Here is a 21,830-nt window from a genome sequence, read left to right as displayed (position 1 = left end):
TATATTTTGGAGTAGGGGGAGTGTTTGATGTAATTTGTTGTTATTGAGACGAAACATAAAGCACGAACTAATTTTTGCACACGATGCGTGACGTCGGCTTCCACTTGAGGAGCGAGAGAGGGAGCTCAGAACGATACACTAGTACACACAATTACACACAGTACACGTTCTGAGGTACTGTCAAGTGGTTGTGTACTACATTTACCAAGTTATAATTACCACCTTTCTCCAGTGGGTTCGCCCCTAATCGCGACTAGTAATTCCACCGCCGGCGGGTGAGGAAATGCATCGGCGTCGAGGCGTCATCTCCACGGGGAGAAAGTAGCTTGATGAGTGTCCAAAGTAGTGGAAGTTTGGAGGGGCCGCCATCTTTGGTCCCAGCTCTCCACGTCCTCAACACGGACCGTGTTTTCAGCAACATACCACGGCGGTGCTGAAGGCCCTTTAAGGTATTATGAAACGCTTTTGGGGTGATTTTTTTTTTAAATTTTATTTTATTTTTTTGTGTGTCTGTCCTCCTGGGAATTCGTTTTCGTGGGGGGCATTACGGGAAGGAAATTGTATCGACACGACGGAGTCGTGAATGTTAGCAGAATGTCGGCTCCAAAGTCCATTGAGGCTCTTTGGCTACTAGCTAGCAACATCAAAGCATCGTCTTTTCGAGGGCTCCGGATTGTGGTTTTTACCTTCAAACAATTGCACGCATACCGTCGACGGTTATTAATGAGTAGGAAACGTCGCAATTGTTGTGGATGCTCGTAGCCATGTTAACATGCACCTTTTGCATGAGCTAGTCAAGTTAACGATGAAGGTACAAAAAGAAAAAATGGAGCTACAAATGTGGGGACAAAGCAATGTCTGCTGGTTGTTACCGATGTTTCTATCACTAGTTGGCATGCTAGTGTATAGGTGTGCATCCACCATTGTGTGGCGATTGTCGTGTCACAACATGACGTCTATCATCACTTTGCACCAAGCTCTGCGTTTAACATTATATGCAGCTAAAGATTGCCATTAAATGCTAAAACTGCTCGTGTAACGCAAGATTGGGATGTTATCCTTACGTGACCTTTTATCAAACCAGCCCAGAGTAATTTGTTAAATCGGATGGATGCTCCTGCCTGCAAAGCCACAAATTGACACCATTTTAAGTTCAAAGTGGACACATTTGGCCTGTGCATCCTGCCTCTCTTGCTCAGTCGTTTCCTGTAAATGTTGACACAAATGGACATTCTGAGTGAGATTGGGGTATAGAAATATACAATATAGATGGAGAAATTAAGAACAATGACATTTGGTGAAAGTTCTTTCTTAGTTATACGTCCAATGCAATGAACCTTGTTGGAAGTGGGCCATTAATTAATGCCAGAGCTTTTTAGGACTTTCTCAAGTGTCTCTGCCATAAACAGGTGGTCAATGTGCTGAGCAGCATGGAGTTAAAATGACATTCAAAGCAAGGGCTATAAGGGTTCAACCGCTTGTTCTCGCAGGGGCTTGAATATAGATAATTCTAGTACACCGAGGCCTTCAGGGCAAACCTTTATAAAATCACATAACTGGTTTCTATTAATGTGTTGGAAACTTACTGGATCAAAATGCCAAGGCTTGTAGTCCTATCTCATTGTGGCTTCAAGTGCCCCGAAGAGGCCTTAGAGAAAGTGTAAAAACGGGATGTTTGTCTTTGGCATATCAACAGAATTTTAACTCCTTTGGATAATCACCTTCACGAGAAAACCCAAAGCAGTTTTATTGACTTTAGGAGCAGCAGTCACCGGTTGCATCAGTTGTAAATCACTGCATCAGCTGTAGTAGCCAGCTAAAAGTAATGCGTCAGCAAGTTCTTTGGAAATCTTGGTAAAAGTCAATATGCACGCTCCCCCTTTTTAACAAATTATTTTCTACTCTTTTCATTGTCTCACTAACACTGTGAAACAATGACAGATGAAAAAAGAAGCAAGGTAGCTTGTTCCGTAATTGTTGTTTTATCTACTCTGTAATCGTATTGGTTGAGAGATTTATTGACTTCCGTTGCATTGTCCTTGCCCCAAGTTTGTTTTTCCCCCTCTCAATTGTTTTAGCTATAAGTGATCGCATTTGTTGGCGTTGTACTCCACTGCAGCAGATGGTTTCACAACCAATATGGACTGCAAATTCAATTGGCAACACTGTAGACCCTTGTTTATTGTGGGGGTTATGTTCCAGAACCCCTTGTGATGGACAAAACTCTGCAAAGTAGCAACCTAAACGGTTTTATTATTTATATATATTTAAAGGTTTATTACCCTTCCCACATGCTCATTAACATTTACGATACTCTTATAAACACTTTCTATTAGGGTTGGGGCTATCGAATATTTTTAGAAAAGATTATTCTACCGATCGTCTCTTCGATTATTTGAGTAATTGCATAAAAATAGATTTTTCATAATACAAATACAAAGTATGCATGTGAGGTGCAGGTATTATTTTTGTCCACTTCTACACAGATCTTCCATGTGAGTGGCTTCAAAAACCCAGGGCAGGGCCTGTGAAGTGACGTGGGAGTCAGCAAATGAGAGTGTAAAGTTTGCTGTTGTTGACTCAGGGGTAGCGGCTGGCTGTTAATTGGCTAAATTAGTCAGTTTGCATGTTGAGTATCGCTGGGCATCAGATGTTACGCATTTATCTATCAATCAATCATCCACCCATCCCTCCATCCGTTTTCTGAACCGCTTATCCTCACTATGGTTGCGGGCGTGCTGGAGCCTATCCCAGCTATCTTTGGGCGAGATGCGGGGTACACCCTGAACTTGTCGCCAGCCAATCGAAGGGCACATATAAACAAACAACCATTCGCACTCACATTCACACCTATGGGGAATTTCGAGTCTTCAAATATCCTACCGTGCATGTTTTTGGGATGTGGGAGGAAACCGGAGTACCCAGAGAAAACCCGCATAGGCACAGGGAGAACATGCAAACTCTGCACAGACGAGGTCAGATTTGAACCCGGTTGCACACAGAGAAATTCCCATCTCACACACACACACACACACACACACACACACACACCTACCTACCTTCTCTTACGCATAACCCTGTATGTAAGAGCACTTAAAGGAAGGCACCTGAAGCACTATCTTACTCACAGCAATTTGCTGTGAAGAAAATAAATAAATAAAATAAAAATAAAATAAATAAAAATAATGACAGTTATAACAGTAATCATTAAAAGATGAGATAACAATAAAGTAGTTCAGTGCAAAGTTAAAATGTTAGTGTTATAATTGTGAAATGATCCCAAACTTTGGAGATGCTGTCTTTTACGCACCCTTTCCTCCTGGTCCACGCTTATCGCTACACGAGTCTGCAGTAACATTAGTCCGTGTGGAAAAATAATCACTGCAAAATCCCACAATTAAAGGCAAAAAAAAAAAACAGTGATTATAACATTAGATATGTACGACTTAAAAAAATATGCGTTACAGTGAGGCTGCAAAAAGTAAACCACCATTTGGCAAGGGACGACTGCAACCACGAAAAACAGTTTTCCTGTCTCGTTTTATAAATGTTCTTTCGAAGTAAGCATCTTTAATAAAGCCTTGGACCAAGTTATTTAATACTGGGAGTTCATTGATAACTTGAGGTGCAGCTATCTAATGCTTTTATAGATATTTTCTCATCTCAATGTATACATTGTCTTTCTAACAAAGCATTGTTAATGACACTTTCGACCACTTAATTTGGTTATGGGAGTTCATTCATAACTTGATAACACTAGTGTGGAGTATAAATAGTTTGCAATGTGCCAAATCTATCTAAATCCAAAAGTGATTACCTAATACACTCTATGTGAATAATGCCAGATGATCTACAATCTTAGGAAGGGATGTTTACATCACAAATTAATAGGGCCGACTTAGTTTCTGTTGTGAATCCTAAAACTGATGTCTTTTTTTTGTCAACTTTGATTAAGGCTTGATTTATTGTGCAGTCATGTTGAGTCTGGGCTGAGACTGCTCTCTGCCGTCGTCAGGTGACGTAAGACTTGGCAGTAGAGCTGAAGATGACAGTGCTTTGCATATATACAAAAACAATGTGGATGTGAGTGAAATTGGACTTGACAATCGAAAACAAATGTTAACTACTGAGAAAACCAATACTCTGATTGTAATTGTATCTCAGAGGCACATATTCTGGCACTGTCCACAGCAGACATGTTTTCGTGTGCAAAACTTGTCACATTTTTTGTTTGGAGCATCAACAACAGCAGCAAATAACGGGCCTAAAATGGCACCCTCTCTTCATTTGGAACAAATGTATGAAACAAACTATTGTGGTCAAAACATGGATGAAAGCAATCTATCGAATTCTATTAAAGTCTCAAATGTTTGTCAAGGAAATTTTTTTTTGAGGTATGTATTTATCGTTTTCTTATCGCCAACCCCAATTAAGACAATTTGACGGACCGTCGTAGCCGCTAAACAGTGAGACTGAGACGCCCACGCAGTACGCCCCCTCATCGTTGGTTGACCCTCTGAGCTTTATCCAGAGAAGCGTGCATTGGCTTGAGTCATCACAACATCCTGTTTTGGCCGTTTTGTTTCGGCAACAAAAGACTTTTCGTCCGAAAACCGTCAATGCCCTTTTGGGTTGTTTTCGGCTAAAACTTTTAGATCACCGACCAAATTTTCAGTACATGCCTAGTGCATACCAAAAAGATTCCACGATAACAATTCATTCTATTTCGTCTGTCGCATCATCTGGCAAGTTTAGTGGCCTTTCATTTATACATACAACTTAAAAATGAATCCAGAACAAGAAGAGTGATTATACATTGATGTATCTATACATAATTATGAACCAGTCTGTAGTAATCGGTCCGTGTATTCCTCCTTTTTTTCCCATCCCACCTCTATCCAATGGTAACTTAGTCTTGCACTGTATTGTATTGTGCTAATATAGCTAGTTTTATGAGTATATTTTCTCTGCTTCGTCTTTTGCAAAGCCACTGTCCAGCTTGATCTGCAGATACAAAATGGTTGCATCATTATCGCGGAGGTCTACTGAGGCTGCAGAGATGCTGGTGCCCTGGGAGCTCACGCAACAGCCTAATAAGAATTAATTATTCATCCTTGACTTGCTGTCGAAACATTGGTCCTGGACCTCATATAACATTTGTGCTTAGCAATGTGACTTGTTATAGACACCTTGCAGTGGTAACAGGAGTAAATATGACAAAAAGCGTACGTGATGCCGAAGCATTGTTATTGCTTTTACAGTATTACAACACTGCTGTGGTCTGCTTACAAATCTTGAGTGTGTCCTCCAGGGCAATTAAACTATTCTCTTGTAACGCAAATGAGCTCTCAATTGTTGCTAATATTCACAGGCGCCATGGAGGAGCTGCACAGCCTGGACCCCCGCAGACAGGAGCTGCTAGAAGCTCGTTTTATGGGTGGGGTCAGCGGCAGCACTGGTGGCAGCACTGGTAGCACAAGCGGAGGAACCAAAGTGAGTCCTCAATTTATTCTTATAAATAAAATAAAACAATCTTGAGCATTTGTGATTGTGTATAATCTAAATTACAATACTTTTCATTCTAGGGTTTGACAAATAATGAATGTTCAAACCACAGTTTTGGAAGCTTGGGATCTTCAAGTGACAAAGAATCAGAGGTATCTTTTTTTTTTTTTTTTTTTTTTTTAACTTTTATCTTGGGCAATAAGTCACTGAATTCTGTTGATCCGGTCCCTCCTATTTTTTAATCCCTCCACCATGATGTGTACGAGACTCAATTTAGTGAGTGTATCTGAAGTGTCTTTCAATACAACAATGTTGTGGTTTAGATTTACAGTTACAAGCATTTAAACTTCCTCATCAAGCCAAGCAATACTCTCTTAACTTGTAGTCAATTATTGACTTTCTGAAACAATTTGTTCATTGGTTTACAATAATTTTAAAATACATTTAATTAAAACCTGATTAAAGATTCAACTGCAGAGCTGCCAAATGTTATGGAATATCCGTATTTTGTTACGGAAATCACTGAACGTTGACTCGTTACGCCGTAACACTGATTGTTCTGGATATTGGAAAAAAAAAATACGTCTGACATTACCAGCCCATCCACATTGAACAGCTGCTTGGTGCATGCTATTTTTTTACGGGTGAAACTTCTCTTCACGTCCGGTGTCAATGCATTGTAAGTCACTGATTATCGCCTCCATGCTAGCGAATAAGCTACACTTCTTACCATGATTCTTACAAAAGTGTCACGAAGGCAGGGCGAGGAGTGGATAGGCGAAGACGATGTCAAAGCCGTGCTAATTGCTAAGCTATCGTTACAAGCAGTCGCAAAACATCAAAATAAGTGATTTGGTGAAACAATACACTTGTCACATAGGGCTGGCTGAAACAGCGTTTTTGCGGAGAGTAACCAACTTTGAACAACAAAATAACAGGCAAATTAATACGTGTTTAGAGACATAAATATAAAATAATGCACGTCCACACAGGACGCGTGTCTGAACCTGAAATGAATTAGTATGTCATTATGCGTCACTTCAGAACGTGGGCAGGTTAAAAGTATATTATCATTATTAATAAATATTTGTAATATAAGATGACCTTTATTAGTCCCACAATGGGGAAATTTGCATCGTTTCAGCAGCAATTGTGGATATAGGAAATATAAATATCATGCACAAGAAGACTTAATTACATTTCCTTTTCTTATGCCTGGATCACACTATAAGACCTAGCACTAACGTAAACATTAGTTTGTATGCGTGAATAAATGGTAACTGCCTGCAAGTATGTTGACAATGGCAAGCCCGGGAGGCGATTTGCCGGTCAGAATACACAATCTTATTGGTCGACATCGAGGCGGGCTGTCAGAGAGTTGTCGTTGATATGTCACACTACATAGAAGATATCCCAAAAAATCAAACATGCGAAACTTTTTATTCTGGTGTAGTAGGGCTATAGTAGTGCCAAATTGTTTGTCGTTGATTATGTCACACTACAAGAAGTTTTTTCGTTCCTGACAATATATGTCTGGCCCAATCTGGGAAATCTGATGCGATAGCTAATCGGGCCAATATCGGGGCTAAAATCCTGTAGTCTGATCAAGGCATTAGATGTACTTCTTCTACGCATACATGTACATTGCACAAAATAGAAACCAAACTATTGTCCGTACATCCATCCATCCATCCATTTTCTTAGCCGCTTATCCTCACAATGGTGGGGGGAGTGCTGGAGCCTATCCCAGCTATCATAAACTATCCAATTTAGTCTATCAGCTATTTTATTTGTTTGTTTGCAAAATAGAGTGAGTGCTGAGTTTTAATTTCGCCGTTTGAGATCTGATTAAGCTAATGCAGCCCTATGGGGGGGCACAAGCCAGTGCAAACTGTAGGCCGGTCCCGAGCCCGGATAAATGCAGATGGTTGCGTCAGGATGGGCATCCGGCTTAAAACTTTGCCAAACAAATATGAGCGTTCATCTAAAGAATTCCATACCGGATCAGTCGTGGGCCCGGGTTAACAACGTCCGCCACCGGCGCCGTCAACCTGCAGGGTGGGGGTGGAAATTCAGCTACTGTGGGTCGAAGTCGAAGAAGAAGAGGTGGAAAGCGGGTTCTTTGGCAGAAAGAGAAGAGGAAATCACAGAGCCTAGAACTGAATGTGGGGACTTTGAATGTTGGGACTATGACAGGAAAATCTCGGGAATTGGTTGACATGATGATTAAGAGAAAGGTTGATATATTGTGTGTCCAGGAGACCAGGTGCAAAGGCAGTAAGGCTAGAAGTTTAGGGACAGGGTTTAAATTATTTTAACATGGTGTGGATGGGAAGAGAAATGGAGTTGGGGTTATTTTAAAAGAGTTGGCTAAGAATTTCTTGGAGGTGAAAAGTGTATCAGATCGAGTGATGAGGCTGAAACTTGAAATTGAGGGTGTTCTGTATAATGTGATTAGTGGCTAGGCCCCAAAGGTAGGATGTGACCTAGAGGTGAGAGAGAAATTCTGGAAGGAGCTAGACGAAGTAGTCTGAGCATCCCAGACAGAGAGAGAGTCGTGATTGGTGCAGAGTGTAATGGACATGTTGGTGAAGGAAATAGGGGTGATGAAGGAGTGATGGGTAAGTACGGCATCCAGGAAAGGAACTTGGAGGGACAGATGGTGGTAGACTTTGCAAAAAGGATGCAAATGGCTGTAGTGAACACTTTTTTCCAGAAGAGGCAGGAACATAGGGTGACAAGAGCGGAGGTAGAAGCACGCAGGTGGATTACATCTTGTGCAGACGATGTAATCTGAAGGAGGTTACAGACTGTAAGGTAGTGGTAGGGGAGAGTGTGGCTAGACAGCATAGGATGGTGGTGTGTAAGATGACTCTGGTGGTGGGGAGGAAGTTTCGGAAGACAAAGGCAGAGCAGAGAGCCACGTGGTGGAAGCTGAGACAGGACGAGTGTCGTGCAGCTTTTCGGGAAGAGGTGAGCCAGGCTCTCGGTGGACAGGAGGAGCTTCCAGAAGACTGGACCACTGCAGCCAAGGTGATCAGAGAGGCAGGCAGGAGAGTTATTGGTGTATCTTCTGGCAGGAAAGGAGAGAAGGAGACTTGGTGTTGGAACTTCACAGTACAGGAAATCATACAAGGAAAAAGGTTAGCTAAGAAGAAGTGGAAGAAGGAGAGGCGAAAGGAATACATTGAGATGCGACATAGGGCAAAGGTAGAGGTGGCAAAGGCCAAACAAGAGGCATATGATGACATGTATGCCAGGTTGGACACTAAAGAAGGCGAAAAGGATCTATACAGGTTGGCCAGACAATGGGATAGAGATAAGAAGGATGTGCATCAGGTTAGGGTGATTAAGGATAGAGATGGAAATATGTCGACTGGTGCCAGTAGTGTGCTCGATAGATGGAAAGAATACTTCGAGGAGTTGATGAATGAGGAAAATGAGAGAGAAGGGAGAGTAGAAAAGGCAAGTGTGGTGGACCACGAAGTGGCAATGGTTAGTAAGGGGGATGTTAGAAAGGCATTAAAGGGGATGAAAACTGGAAAGGCAGTTGGTCCTGATGACATTCCTGTGGAGGTATGGAAGCGTCTAGGAGAGGTGGTTTTTTTTACCAGCTTGTTCAATAGAATTTTAGTGCGTGAGAAGATGCCTGAGGAATGGAGGAAAAGTGTCCTGGTGCCCATTTTTAAAAAACAAGGGTGATGTGCAGAGCTGTGGGAACTATAGAGGAATAAAGTTGATGACCCACACAATGAAGTTATGGGAAAGAGTAGTGGAGGCTAGACTCAGGACAGAAGTGAGTATCTGTGAGCAACAGTATGGTTTCATGCATTGAAAGAGTACCACAGATGCATTATTTGCCTTGAGGATGTTGATGGAAAAGTACAGAGAAGTTCAGAAGGAGCTACATTGCTCTTTGTAGATCTAGAGAAAGCCTATGACAGAGTACCCAGAGAGGAACTGTGGTACTGCATGCGGAAGTCTGGAGTGGCAGAGAAGTATGTTAGAATAATACAGGACATGTACGAGAGCAGCAGAACAGTGGTGAGGTGTGCTGTGGTGTGACAGACAAATTTAAGTTGGAGGTGGGACTGCATCAGGCATCAGCCCTGAGCCCCTTCCTGTTTGCAGTGGTGATGGATAGGGTGACAGATGAGGTTAAACTGGAATCCCCATGGACCATGATGTTTGCAGATGACATTGTGATCTGCAGTGAAAGCAGGGAGCAGGAGGAGGAACAGTTGGAAAGATGGAGGCATGCACTGGAAAGCAGAGGAATGAAGATTAGCCGAAGTAAGACAGAATATATGTGCATGAATGAGAGGCGTGGTGGGAGAAGAGTGAGGCTACAGGGAGAAGAGATAGCAAGGGTGGAGGACTTTAAATACTTAAATACTTGAGTCAACCATCCAGAGCAATGGTGAGTGTGGTCAGGAAGTGAAGAAACGGGTCCAAGCAGGTTGGAACGGGTGGAGGAAGGTGTCAGGTGTGTTATGTGACAGAAGAGTCACATCTCGGATGAAGGGCAAAGTTTATAAAACAGTGATGAGGCCAGCCATGATGTACGGATTAGAGACAGTGGCACTGAAGAGACAACAGGAAGCAGAGCTGGAGGTGGCGGAAATGAAGATGTTGAGGTTCGCTCTTAGAGTGACCAGGTTGGATAAAATTAGAAATGAGCTCATCAGAGGGACAGCCAAGGTTCGATGTTTTGAAGACAAAGTTGGAGAGAGCAGACTTCGATGGTTTGGACATGTCCAGAGGAGAAATAGTGAGTATATTGGTAGAAGGATGATGAGGATGGAGCTAAAAGGACAAGCCGAAAGGAAAAGAAGAAGGTGATCTGATTAATCTGCTTTCATAGACTTCATTATTATTATTCATTCATTTATTGTCTCCCCTCCCCAGGGTTTGAAAATTGGCCAAAGACAATTAATTAATCCATAGACAGATATTTTTTATGCTGGAACGTCGAAATCTTATATGCTGTTATTTTGATTCAGGGTGCAGTTGCGTTCACCATTACAAGGTTGTTGTAATAAAAACATTAAAATGACAAATATTAAAGCCATAATGTATTAATAATTATGATTAAGACTGTCGGCAAAAAATGTTGACAACATTTTGAAAATATGGAAATCCAGCCAAATTTGGACACATTGTTCTAGAAGCTAATTTTTATATGTTGTCAGCTCTGGAACTGAAATGAACATGCTCAGGAAAACAATGGGCTCTTCTGACAAATACGTTGAAATAAGGTTTTGGTTTGATCTTCGTCATAATTTTTTAATGACTATCAACACTGGAAAATGTTTTAAGTTATGATGTAAATAGAACTTCTCACTGTTGTTTCTTTTGTCTAATACGTCTCTGTCTCTTGTATTTTTAGGGTTCAGATGTGAAAAGAGGCGGTTCGCCAGCTTACTCAGTGAGTTTTGGGTCAAAAGAGAATATATTTTGCTGTCACGATTTCACAAAAAAAAGGGAACTGAATGTAAATTTTCACATCGAGCTAATTAACAGCATTACTTCGCACAGGGAAAGCAATGATATGCATCTTTTTTCGGTACTAAGGTTTCACTCTAGTCTAGATTTACCTTAACTAAGATTACATAACTGGTGAGTTTGCCAGGGAAAGTGTAGGTAATTGCCCAGCAGCCTGGCCCAGGTATTATTATACAAGAATCCTAGACTCATAGTCTGAAGCACTATAGTCATTTCTCAAAAAGACAAGTCATTGTGAAGCTGCTCCCATGTGTAGGAGTTCTAAGTGACTGTGACTGATTTCAAACTGCTCTAAATTGCTAGAGGACTCTGGATCATTTGCACAATTGTAAATAAAAATAAAATTGGTATCGGCATTACCGGTAACCTTTCATTGCTCAGTGACTCTCCGTACTATGTTTTTATGTCTCGAAAGTATTTTCTGTCAAATGGCTGTCTGTTGTTGTACTCTAGTGGCTCCAACTATCGGAAACAAGTTTCTTGTTTGTTTTTGACATGGTTGGCAAATAAAGATGATTCTGATTATGATGTGTGACAATAACCCAGATGCAGCACTAGTTTCGAAAGTTTGTCATAATTGTTTTGTTTTTTGAATTAAATAGCATAACTCTTTTCAGACTCCAGAGAAGAAGCAGTCTGAAACACCCAGAGGCAGAAAAAGAAAACCTGACATTCAGTCAGAGAGTAGCCAAGGCAAGTATCTTTTTGTTACTCTCTTATTAAAATGTTCAATATGTAAAAATAAATATGGCTAACATAATTTTTCATTTTCTTTTCTCTCCATAGGAAAGACAACTGTGCGAGGCCCCAAAATAAGTGATTATTTTGATGTAAGTTTTCCATTTTGTTGTTAGTTGGTTGAAAGGAATTGCTGTTCCAATCTTATTTCTTCATGCTTTAAAAGAAAAAAATAGCAGAATGGAAAAACAAAAAGCACTGGCAGATCTGCTACTCCCAAGTGTTGTCAGTGATCACTTTTGCTCAGTCTTTGTCCTATTTTTCCCCCCTTCTAGTTCCAGGGTGGGAATGGGTCCAGTCCGGTGAGAGGCCTCCCACCAGTGATTCGCTCACCTCAGAATTCTCACTCTCACTCCGCTCAGGGCACTGCTGTAAGTTGTGTCCAAATGTCTGTGTTGTGCTTCATTTGGAGTTGGGCTTTCTCACCACAAGTGCTATCTCTTTAGTTGCAGGGTAGACAAAATAGCTCATCTCCCACCAGTTTGTCCTTTGGTGACCACATGGCACATCCAAAACAACTAGCGGTCAAATTTGTTCAGGTGAGGGACTCTCTGGTCGTCATGTCACTTTGTAGTTGTTTATAAGCCACTTTTGTCTAACCCTTTTCCATTTCCAATCAGACGGACCTCACAGTGTTGAAGTTGGCTGCCCTTGAAAGCACTAAAAATCTAGACCTTGAGAAGAAGGAGGGGAGAATAGATGATTTGTTACGGGTATGCAACCATTTGTTTGAAATATTTTGTCTGAAAAGCTTTACACACACAGCTTAAACTAAACATTTGTTTCACTTTAAATAACACAACTGTACAATTTGTGTGGGTACTGGCTAAAAATGTTCTCCTTTTATAGGCCAACTGTGATCTCAGGAGACAGATAGACGAACAGCAAAAATTACTTGAAAAATACAAGGAACGCTTGAATAAATGCATCACCATGAGCAAGAAACTACTCATAGAAAAGGTACATTTCAACTTACATTTCATTGCCATGTCTTATACAAAATCGATGTTTGTTTGCGCAGTGTTAGTTGTTAACCTCTATTTGTAACGGCTCGGCAGAGCAACCAAGAGAAGCAGGCCTGTCGGGAGAAAAGCATGCAGGATCGGCTCCGTCTGGGCCATTTCACCACAGTGAGACACGGAGCATCGTTCACTGAACAGTGGACCGATGGCTACGCCTTCCAAAACCTCGTAAAGTGAGACACTGTCATGGTGTTGATATTGCACGTCTCCTTGAGCAGATATAATTTTCATTTATTATTAATTTGCTGAGAATGCAATAAAAATGCTCCAGATATCTGCTATTGTCAAACCAAATAATATTCTTAGTAAATGTTTTGTAAATTTCTTTAAAAAAAAAAAAAAAGTGTAGTATCATCAAACAAAACATTCCCTTTTTGCTTTCTAGACAGCAGGAGTTGATCAATCAACAAAGGGAGGACATTGAGAGGCAAAGAAAACTACTAGCCAAGAGGAAACCACCTTCGTCCAGCAACTCTCAAGCACCTGTGACAAACTCTGAGCCAAAGCAACGCAAAACCAAGGCAGTGAATGGAGCAGAAAGTGATCCTTTCCTGAAACCAAGCCTACCTCAGCTGTAAGTTCATGTAGTGTTTAGGACAGGGCGATTATTCAAACGTTGCCATTTCACATTGCTTTCATATTACCAAAAAAACAGGGTATGTCTGAGACAATAACCAAAGTTCTTGAACAAGGTTCAACATTGTAAACAGTGTTGTCACGATACCAAACTTCTGACTTTGGTACTATAACTGCACAAAGTACCTCTTTACTGATACTGTAACCATGCCACAGCAAAAACTTAAAACATCAGTGAAAGCAGAAAAATGTGCCGTACTATTATTGTGTGGAGCCACAGAGGCTTATTGTCTACCGCAGTGCGCTAGTCTGGCTTTTGTTCTTTCCACATACAAATACTGAACATAATTTAACAGGAGTGAACAGCTTGAAGTAGACCTTCTCTTTTTTGGGGCAAACTGTTCGCTATCTGCTGAAATATGCAGCAGTACTGGTACTAAAATTATGTGGTATCCTTTCATTTGTGACAGAGATGTATCGCAGTACTTGTCTAGTACAGGTATACCGTGCACCCCAGGTAAACTGAAACAGAAAATGTTGATTATTTTCAGAAAATGGTAAAGCGGAAAGTAAGGGTAACACAAAATTTGAGCCAATGCTAAAATTTCTGGACTCAACTGTAGACCACAGTACAAGCCCTTGAGAAGGGTCCATTGAAAAGCACTCTGTATGCATTTTGGTGTACCACTTGCACAGCAAATTCAGTGATCTTCAGCAGTCTGGTTGGTTAATTGTACCATAACAGAGTAAATTAGTAATAGAAATAATCATGGGGTTTGTTTTTCCTCCATGTTTGTGTCTCTTGTAAAGGCTAACGCTAGCTGAGTACCATGAACAGGAGGAGATCTTCAAACTGCGACTTGGACACCTCAAGAAGGTTTGTTGATCAATGACCATGTCTATTATTAAATAGATCATCTTGCAGGAAGCAAAACGTGTAAAAAGCAATTCAAGTCTGTAAATAACAATATGTAGCAAAGGCAGCATTTTCAATATTAGGATAGTTGACCATATGGTTATAAAAGTTTGTATTGTTTTTGTGATAACAAACAAGACTGTACTAAGCCATTCATTAATATTCACCACTGCTCATCAGCTGTGGACAAGCAGGGTTTGATGATACCCTCTCCTTGTAGTCACTATTCTGAAGTTCCTTGTGTTTGTGCACTTGAATCTTTTATAGGAAGAAGCAGAGATCCAGGCGGAGCTGGAGCGTCTGGAGAGGGTGCGCAACCTTCACATTCGGGAACTGAAGAGAATAAATAATGAAGACAGCTCACAGTGAGTGAGAATGATCGTTTCTTTGCATTGACACCAGGGAGCTTGGCGTTCACAGTTTCACACAAATCCGGTATTCAAGATATTGCTGTATGTAGAACCAACTATTAAAATAAAATTATTATTATTATAATGTTATAATAATAATTATTATTATTAAAATATTTATGGGTCAAATCTAGATCCCAGTATGAAACAAATGTAACTGCAATTTGTGAAAATTATTTGCATGTACTAAATTAAAAGAAAAAAAATCTCCAGTAGGTATCAATATGACTGGATGCTGGAATTTCCCCTCAGGATTAATTAGGTATCTATCATTTGTCTATGATGTACAGTTTAGAATGCTATTGAGCAAGAATACATTGGTGGTATGATTGTCACAGTTTGGTGATTCTGTAAAAAATGTCTACAGTTGAAGAAGGAGGTGGTATAATTCCAAGTTAGACATTCTGGGTTGGGGGGGGGGGGGGGGGTGTTGCTTTAAAGTTGCACATAACCTCCAGTTAGTCCTAAATAATGTCATACCAGACGAGAACAGAACATACAGTATATGAGGTGTGTCAGATAAGATTACATTATACGTCCCAATTTTTAAATGGTTAAGTTAATTTAAAGCGTGGATAAAAACCTTATTGCCAGTGTTGTACCTGAACAAGTTCAATTAATGAAAGTTCATGAACGAATTCATATTTTTGGTGAACATGAACTGAACTTAGTTCATTTCTGCCAGATGAACGTTATTGAGAACACTCTCATTCCGGCGTCAAAGAACAGTTTTCGAACAAAAGTTCATTTTCATTCAAGAGTGCCAGGTTTTGTTAGGGACATCAGGACAAAACCCGTCTGGACACACTATATACGAGCCTTCATATGTCGGGGATGAATGCGGTATTTGGCAACCGCCATTCATGTTTACTTTCAGCAGGCACTCACAATGTGTGCGCGAGGTGCGTTCAGGAACACTGCGTAAATGAGAGCTAATATGTTCTTTGGTTGTTTTGTAATGCAGTACATCATTGTAAAAATTTAATATTAGGAAAATAATTTGTATCAGAATGAGTTAGTTAAAATACTGTGCAATCACACTGTCATAATGTTGAATTTATTTTGTTTTGTAATATAAGAATAGATGAGATAAAATATTTTGTTAATATGGTCACCCGGAGCTGCAAGGAATGCAAAGTTATCAATGTCCTTTCGCCATTGTTTCTGTCATACAGTGTTAAATGTTTTTATTTGCATATTAAGGACAGAAGTCCTGTTTTGGTTTTAATTCCTCATTTTAAAAAACACTTCAAGTTTTTCCTCATTTTTGAGATTGTAGGGTGAAAGCCTATCAGCAACATATTTGGGGAAAAAAATTAAATAGTTCATTTTTGGAACAATGAACTGAACTTTGAACTAGTTCCCGTAGCAATTGAACTTTCCAAACACTGCTTATTGGTTCCAAAGTATTACAAAATGTGTTCATCGTTGGGTAATAAGTGGTTCTGCTACATTGATTTTACACGGATATGATAATAGATCAGAATCTATTATCACCCCTTAATGTTATGTTTGTTTTCATTTCATCCACAGATTTAAAGATCACCCTACATTGAATGAAAGATATCTGCTCTTGCACCTTCTCGGGAGAGGGGGATTTAGTGAAGTTTATAAGGCAAGTCGCACACATTATTGGATTTTTTATTTATTTTATTTTTTTGGGTGACAGAAATAACACCCTTCTGTGTCATGCAGGCTTTTGACTTGATTGAGCAAAGATATGCCGCTGTAAAAATCCACCAACTCAACAAAAACTGGAGGGAGGAGAAAAAGGAGAACTACCACAAGTATGTAGGCACACATTGAAAGACACAACACCTCTGATATGAAATAACTTGCTCTAGCATGATCTTCTAAGCGCTGGCTTTCTCTCTACAGGCATGCGTGTCGAGAGTATAGAATACACAAGGAGCTGGACCATCCCAGAATCGTGAAACTTTATGACTACTTCTCACTGGACACAGACACGTTGGTCACCTCATGAATTCCCTAATATTGTTTCTGAAGCAGCCGTAATGGTTTCGTTTTTGTGGTTGGACTTGGCATTTTACTCCGCTGTCTCGTCTGACAGGTTTTGCACTGTTATGGAGTACTGCGATGGCAACGACTTGGATTTCTACTTGAAGCAGCACAAGCTCATGTCAGAGAAGGAGGCTCGATCCATAGTTATGCAGATTGTGAACGCACTAAAATACCTGAATGACATCAAACCCCCTATCATCCATTATGACCTTAAGCCAGGTAAATGTCCCCTTCTGACTTTGGTAACACCTAATAACCCCCCCAGCCCCCTCGGCTCACTGACTTTTCCAGATTTTAATGCACCACACCACTCGTAGGGGTTGGGGGAGGGGTACTGATACACTAGGTTTGCCTGCGGGGTGGCATTGGGTCCCTGTGGGCTCCAACGGGTGGCTAGTTGTCGGGGCGCCTCAGTGGGGCCGGTGTACCGCCCGGGGTCCCTCAGTTTGGGACGTGTCCCGTCCACCGGGCTGCTCTCCGGTGGACCCCTGGGCCCGATCCCGCCCTTCGATTGATTGGGTGGTGTCCTCTGCCTCCGCGGTGCAGGCACAGCAGTTCCAGGACACTTCTGTCAGTCTTTGTGCATGCAAAACTTTGTCAATTCACTTGCATGTGTCCGCAGGCACACACCCCTGGGACTCTTTCGCTGGGTGTGGGGCCACTCACTTATTGCGACAAATAACTCATGAATATGCAAATTGCTTGTGTATCCCCCCCACTCACACTCTCGTCCTATAGACTTTTATAATTTACATAGTCAATCCCACCCACACTTTAGCCGGGTTCACGACCCTTGCCCTGTATGCTTTTTCTCCTGTCCTTGTCCTGTTCTATCTTGTCCTGTCCTTTCCTCACAGGATGTACCACTACAGCCTCTTGCAACACTCATATGTTTCATTGTTATAGATATGTAATTATTTACTTCTCTCAACCTGTTTACAATTAGTGCTTTGTCTTTTGTCTTCATTTCTCTCTCCCCTCTAGAAACTTTGTTCTGTTCGACTGATCGATTCTGATTCTCAATAAACATCCATTATAAGAAACCACAGCGGAGGCTTAAAAACTCCACTGTGACACAGTAAAACTGTTCCGGCATAAAAGGGATACAGATCCTCATTCTGCTTCACCTAACAGCCGAACAGGACAAAAAAAAAAAAAAACACCTAATCTGTTGATCAGTGGACTGCCGTGTAAAAAACTTGAATTAAAACCATACCACTGACCACAAAAGCTTAAACTGGTTCAACAAGAGATCTCTGGAAGTCCAGGACCTAGGAAAAAAACATTTAGTGAACATCCACAGGTGGTAAAGAGTAATAACTTCCACCAACGCACAATACAATACAATAAAATCTGATCAAATTGGATCTAAAAATGTCAAATGGGGATTTGTTGAACTATTAAATTGGAATGGCTCATTATAAACAGTATAGGTTTTTGGGATAAATTCCTTGATTTCTGTGATTCATAGAAATTACTTTTGTCTGTGCGCACACGACAGATTAGTGTTTTAGGGATCCGTTTCATATTGTTGGGATTTGATCTTAAAGTTAGCCAAAATGTGTATCCCTTTCTCTTTTAAATTTGGATCAACTGGAGGATACTCTGATACATTGGTAATCCAGTACAATACATTTAAAAAAAAAATGTAATGCCATCAATGTCTCATAAAAGTTGAAAATGAACTGGAACATAACTGTCCATTGGGAATATGCAGGTATAGGTAATATGTAAAACATTTCGACATAAAGGTGCACACAAACCAACACCAATGACAATAATCTCCTTGGCCTGATACTAACAGACGGCACAGTTGATGAGTCAGCTAGTGCAGCGTTTCTTTACCTTTGAGCAAAGGCATATCTTTTACTTCAGAAAAATCTAACTGCACACAGCCTAACGAAAATGCCACAAAAAGTATTTGCTGTACGGAAATAATGACGATCTTGTCTCGATTTAGTTGAACGCAAAGCTGATATTCCTTGCAGGAACTGAAGCAACACACTCAGAGATGTTGAAATACAATTTTTAGACCAATTATGTATTTCATAGTTTCCCACGGCACACCTGATGATCTCTTAATACATGCTCTATTTTTGTTTTAAGGTAACATCTTATTAGTGGACGGGACAGCCTGTGGCGAAATCAAAATCACTGACTTTGGTTTGTCCAAAATCATGGATGATGACAACTATGGTGTGGATGGGATGGACCTGACGTCGCAGGGTGCGGGGACATATTGGTGAGAAGAGAAATCCTATGTGAACTGTGACAGTAAAAAAAATATTAGTCAGTAGGCACTAGCTGTACCAATTCTGACTAAATCTGGTGTTAGGTACTTGCCTCCTGAATGTTTTGTGGTTGGAAAAGAGCCTCCAAAGATCTCCAACAAGGTGGATGTGTGGTCTGTCGGTGTCATCTTCTTCCAGTGTCTTTATGGAAGGAAGGTAAGGAGCAAAATGCGGCTAGTTCCTCTTTTTGAATATTTTAAAGTGTTCCCTGGTGATTAAGAATTACTCCTTCTCTTCAGCCCTTTGGCCACAATCAGTCACAACAGGACATCCTTCAGGAGAACACAATACTCAAAGCTACCGACGTCCAATTCCCCGTGAAGCCTGTTTCCAGTAATGAAGCTAAGGTTTGTCTTGGTTTTATTGTTTAGCCAGCCAACAAACAGTGTTGCCACAGTTACGCCTTTTCATGTACATAAACATGAAAGGGAGTGACACGTATACACACACACCATTGCTCCCACCACAGTAATTTTGATGCGAAGAGCGAGAACTTTTTTTCTTACTACGTGACGTCAGTTGTGAAGCTCGTTCAACCAGCTCACAGACGAAGTGGAGAGTTCTCACTTTTGATTGTAAATATTATTTTAGCGAAGTATTGTAAGTCCTCCAGCGAGTCAGTCCTTACCCTCCGTGACCGATTGATGATCGCGCACTCTGTATGAATAGTTAACCCACAATGTGTTGTGTGTTTATCACACCAGTAAAACTGTCTTGTCTTCTTAATGTGTAAATTAAAAAAGTAACAATCAAATACCCTTTTTACTAAGGAAAATAACCAAAATAATGTGGCGACAGTGAAATCGTGCATTTCTTTGCATTTTTATGGTACTGCACCATCACTGTGCATTGGAGACTCAACAATCACTTCCCAATCTCTTCTATTTGTTGGGAGAAAAAAAGGGCGGTCTCTGTTAAATGCTACCGCACACTTGGACTGTCTTTTGTTTGAATCACAAGCTACAAATCACTGTTTGGTGAGAGACGTTGATGATGCAAAAGTGACTATTGTTGGATTGAAGAAGTAACTGAACTGTAATTACTTTCCCGGGAGAAGTAACCCGTTTCTTTACTCGTTACTCAAAATGGCAGATTTGGAGTAACGTGTTACAAAGTAACAAAGTAACTCGTTACTCCCAAAATTCTGTTTGGTTAGGCGTTCGTTACACGAATACTCAAAAATGCCAGGCAACTTATGCGGTGTCACCGCCAACAAACATTGCATTCTTTTAAAGAAATTGACCTGCGCTTAGTGCTTTTACAGATTTACCAGTGGGGGTTGAGGTGGGCCATTGTCTGGGTTTGCTTAGCCACAACCTCATGCATTTCATCAAAGGACAGTTAAACTACACTGCTTCGGAAAATTGATAGCAAGCGAGAGTTAACTGTCACCGCTAAGATTATTCTGAAAATGGCACTATCCTCTCACTGAAATCATCACCTCTTGTGCGATCCGACAATGCATATTTAAAAATTTATCAATTTAGCCATAAATGATCTTGTATACCATAACCAGATCAAACACAATGTGACAATGAACTAAGGATTGAAGATTGTTTGGTTAGGAGTTTGTTACACGACTACTCAAAAAAGCGAGGCAACTTGTGCGTAAATAGACATTGCAGTCTCACAATTAATTCTATATCCTTTGTCTTTAAGCCACAAGTGTCAAACTCCATGCCAGATCCAGCCTGCCACATTATTTCATGTAGCCTGCTTCAGCAAATCATGTACGGCTACGGGGTGTCAAAACTCATTTTGACACCCTGGCTTTAAACACTACTGATTGTCCCTCCTCTTCCCTTTCAGGCCTTTATAAGGCGCTGCCTGGCATACAGGAAGGAGGACCGCATCGGCGTTCACCAGATGGGAAGTGACCCCTACCTTCTCCCTCACATACGGAGGTCTAGCTCCTCTGGGAATCTTCAGATGAATGCAGCTGGCTCAGGAACAGCCTCCTCTAGCATCATCTCATACTGACAGCCTGATACTGTGACGCAGCCTGACCCAAGCGGACCCCCCCCACCAATGCAGGGCGAGCATCTCTGAGGCCAGCGGCCAGCAAGCAGCAGGAGGGAGTGGGGTGAGCAGATCTCCATTGCCTGGCCACCTCTGACTTCATCAACAGACGGACAGTAAAGGAGTGGTGTTTATTTTCTTTTTTTTTTTAAATTAAGAAAGGACATGGGCTTATCAGCCGCTTTGAGGAGATGACAAAAGCACTGAAACAGACTCCGTACCTTGAAGAAAATGTGAGTGGACACTGTTCAAATGTTGCAGAAGGATAGAGCCTGAGGGAGACTGGGCAACCCGCTGTTAATTAAGGTTTAAGGTTCACATGTACATGTTAGGCTTTAATTTGAGTTTGTTAGCCATGAGAATGTAATGTGTAGCATACAAAGAGCATCTAGTGTCATGTAGGCCGGGGAAGCTTTCAGTACTTCCGTTTCATGCACAAAATAACCAAATGTAGAATTGTCATAAAATCCTATGCAGGAATATTAATACAGATAACTTGGAAAAGTATATTCTGTACAGTTTCTCTTTTGGATTTTGAAATGCAGCAGTAACATGTACAAAGCGTTAAAATGTCCACTTGTTTAACAAAAAAAAAAAAAAAAGCCTTTTTGGGTGGATTAGTTTTGCTGCTTTTGTTGCTCTTATTTTTTCAAGGGCTGTATATTTCACTTCGGGTACACATTGTATAGTTCCACTAAGAGTGAATAATAAATGACAGGAATTGCCCTCTCCCCCCAAGTGAACTATGTTGAGTATGTTCATTTCAGTTTAATCCATACATCACTCATTATTACTGATCTCAGTATAGAGATGCGCTGTAGCGTTG

The 21,830-nt window shown here is 40.8% G+C and overlaps 1 protein-coding gene across 2 annotated transcripts in view; it reads left to right on the top strand.

Annotated features, from left to right (window-relative positions):
* tlk1a (tousled-like kinase 1a) overlaps positions 1–21,747 on the top strand; it is a 24,167-nt gene extending 2,420 nt beyond the window's left edge. The window contains exons 1-22 of one of the 2 annotated variants that reach the window (XM_061793366.1): positions 165–449; positions 5,372–5,493; positions 5,586–5,657; positions 10,895–10,933; positions 11,628–11,703; positions 11,797–11,840; positions 12,024–12,119; positions 12,195–12,287; positions 12,369–12,461; positions 12,598–12,708; positions 12,807–12,943; positions 13,156–13,344; positions 14,157–14,223; positions 14,530–14,627; positions 16,206–16,287; positions 16,368–16,459; positions 16,551–16,640; positions 16,744–16,913; positions 18,801–18,936; positions 19,030–19,141; positions 19,225–19,332; positions 20,795–21,747. In XM_061793366.1, the coding sequence (XP_061649350.1) occupies positions 5,377–5,493; positions 5,586–5,657; positions 10,895–10,933; positions 11,628–11,703; positions 11,797–11,840; positions 12,024–12,119; positions 12,195–12,287; positions 12,369–12,461; positions 12,598–12,708; positions 12,807–12,943; positions 13,156–13,344; positions 14,157–14,223; positions 14,530–14,627; positions 16,206–16,287; positions 16,368–16,459; positions 16,551–16,640; positions 16,744–16,913; positions 18,801–18,936; positions 19,030–19,141; positions 19,225–19,332; positions 20,795–20,965 (2,193 nt within the window). In that variant the 5' untranslated portion in view covers positions 165–449; positions 5,372–5,376 and the 3' untranslated portion in view covers positions 20,966–21,747. Of the gene's footprint in view, positions 1–164; positions 450–5,371; positions 5,494–5,585; positions 5,658–10,894; positions 10,934–11,627; positions 11,704–11,796; positions 11,841–12,023; positions 12,120–12,194; positions 12,288–12,368; positions 12,462–12,597; positions 12,709–12,806; positions 12,944–13,155; positions 13,345–14,156; positions 14,224–14,529; positions 14,628–16,205; positions 16,288–16,367; positions 16,460–16,550; positions 16,641–16,743; positions 16,914–18,800; positions 18,937–19,029; positions 19,142–19,224; positions 19,333–20,794 lie in introns of those variants that run through there. The other variant, XM_061793367.1, reaches the window with a different exon arrangement.
* Positions 21,748–21,830: the final 83 nt, after the last annotated feature.

This window comes from Phyllopteryx taeniolatus, chromosome 12 (genome assembly GCF_024500385.1).
Source record: "Phyllopteryx taeniolatus isolate TA_2022b chromosome 12, UOR_Ptae_1.2, whole genome shotgun sequence".
In the NCBI taxonomy this organism is placed as follows: domain Eukaryota; kingdom Metazoa; phylum Chordata; class Actinopteri; order Syngnathiformes; family Syngnathidae; genus Phyllopteryx; species Phyllopteryx taeniolatus.
The sequence above is the reverse complement of the archived record's forward strand: the minus strand, read 5'-3'. Positions and strand labels throughout refer to the sequence as shown.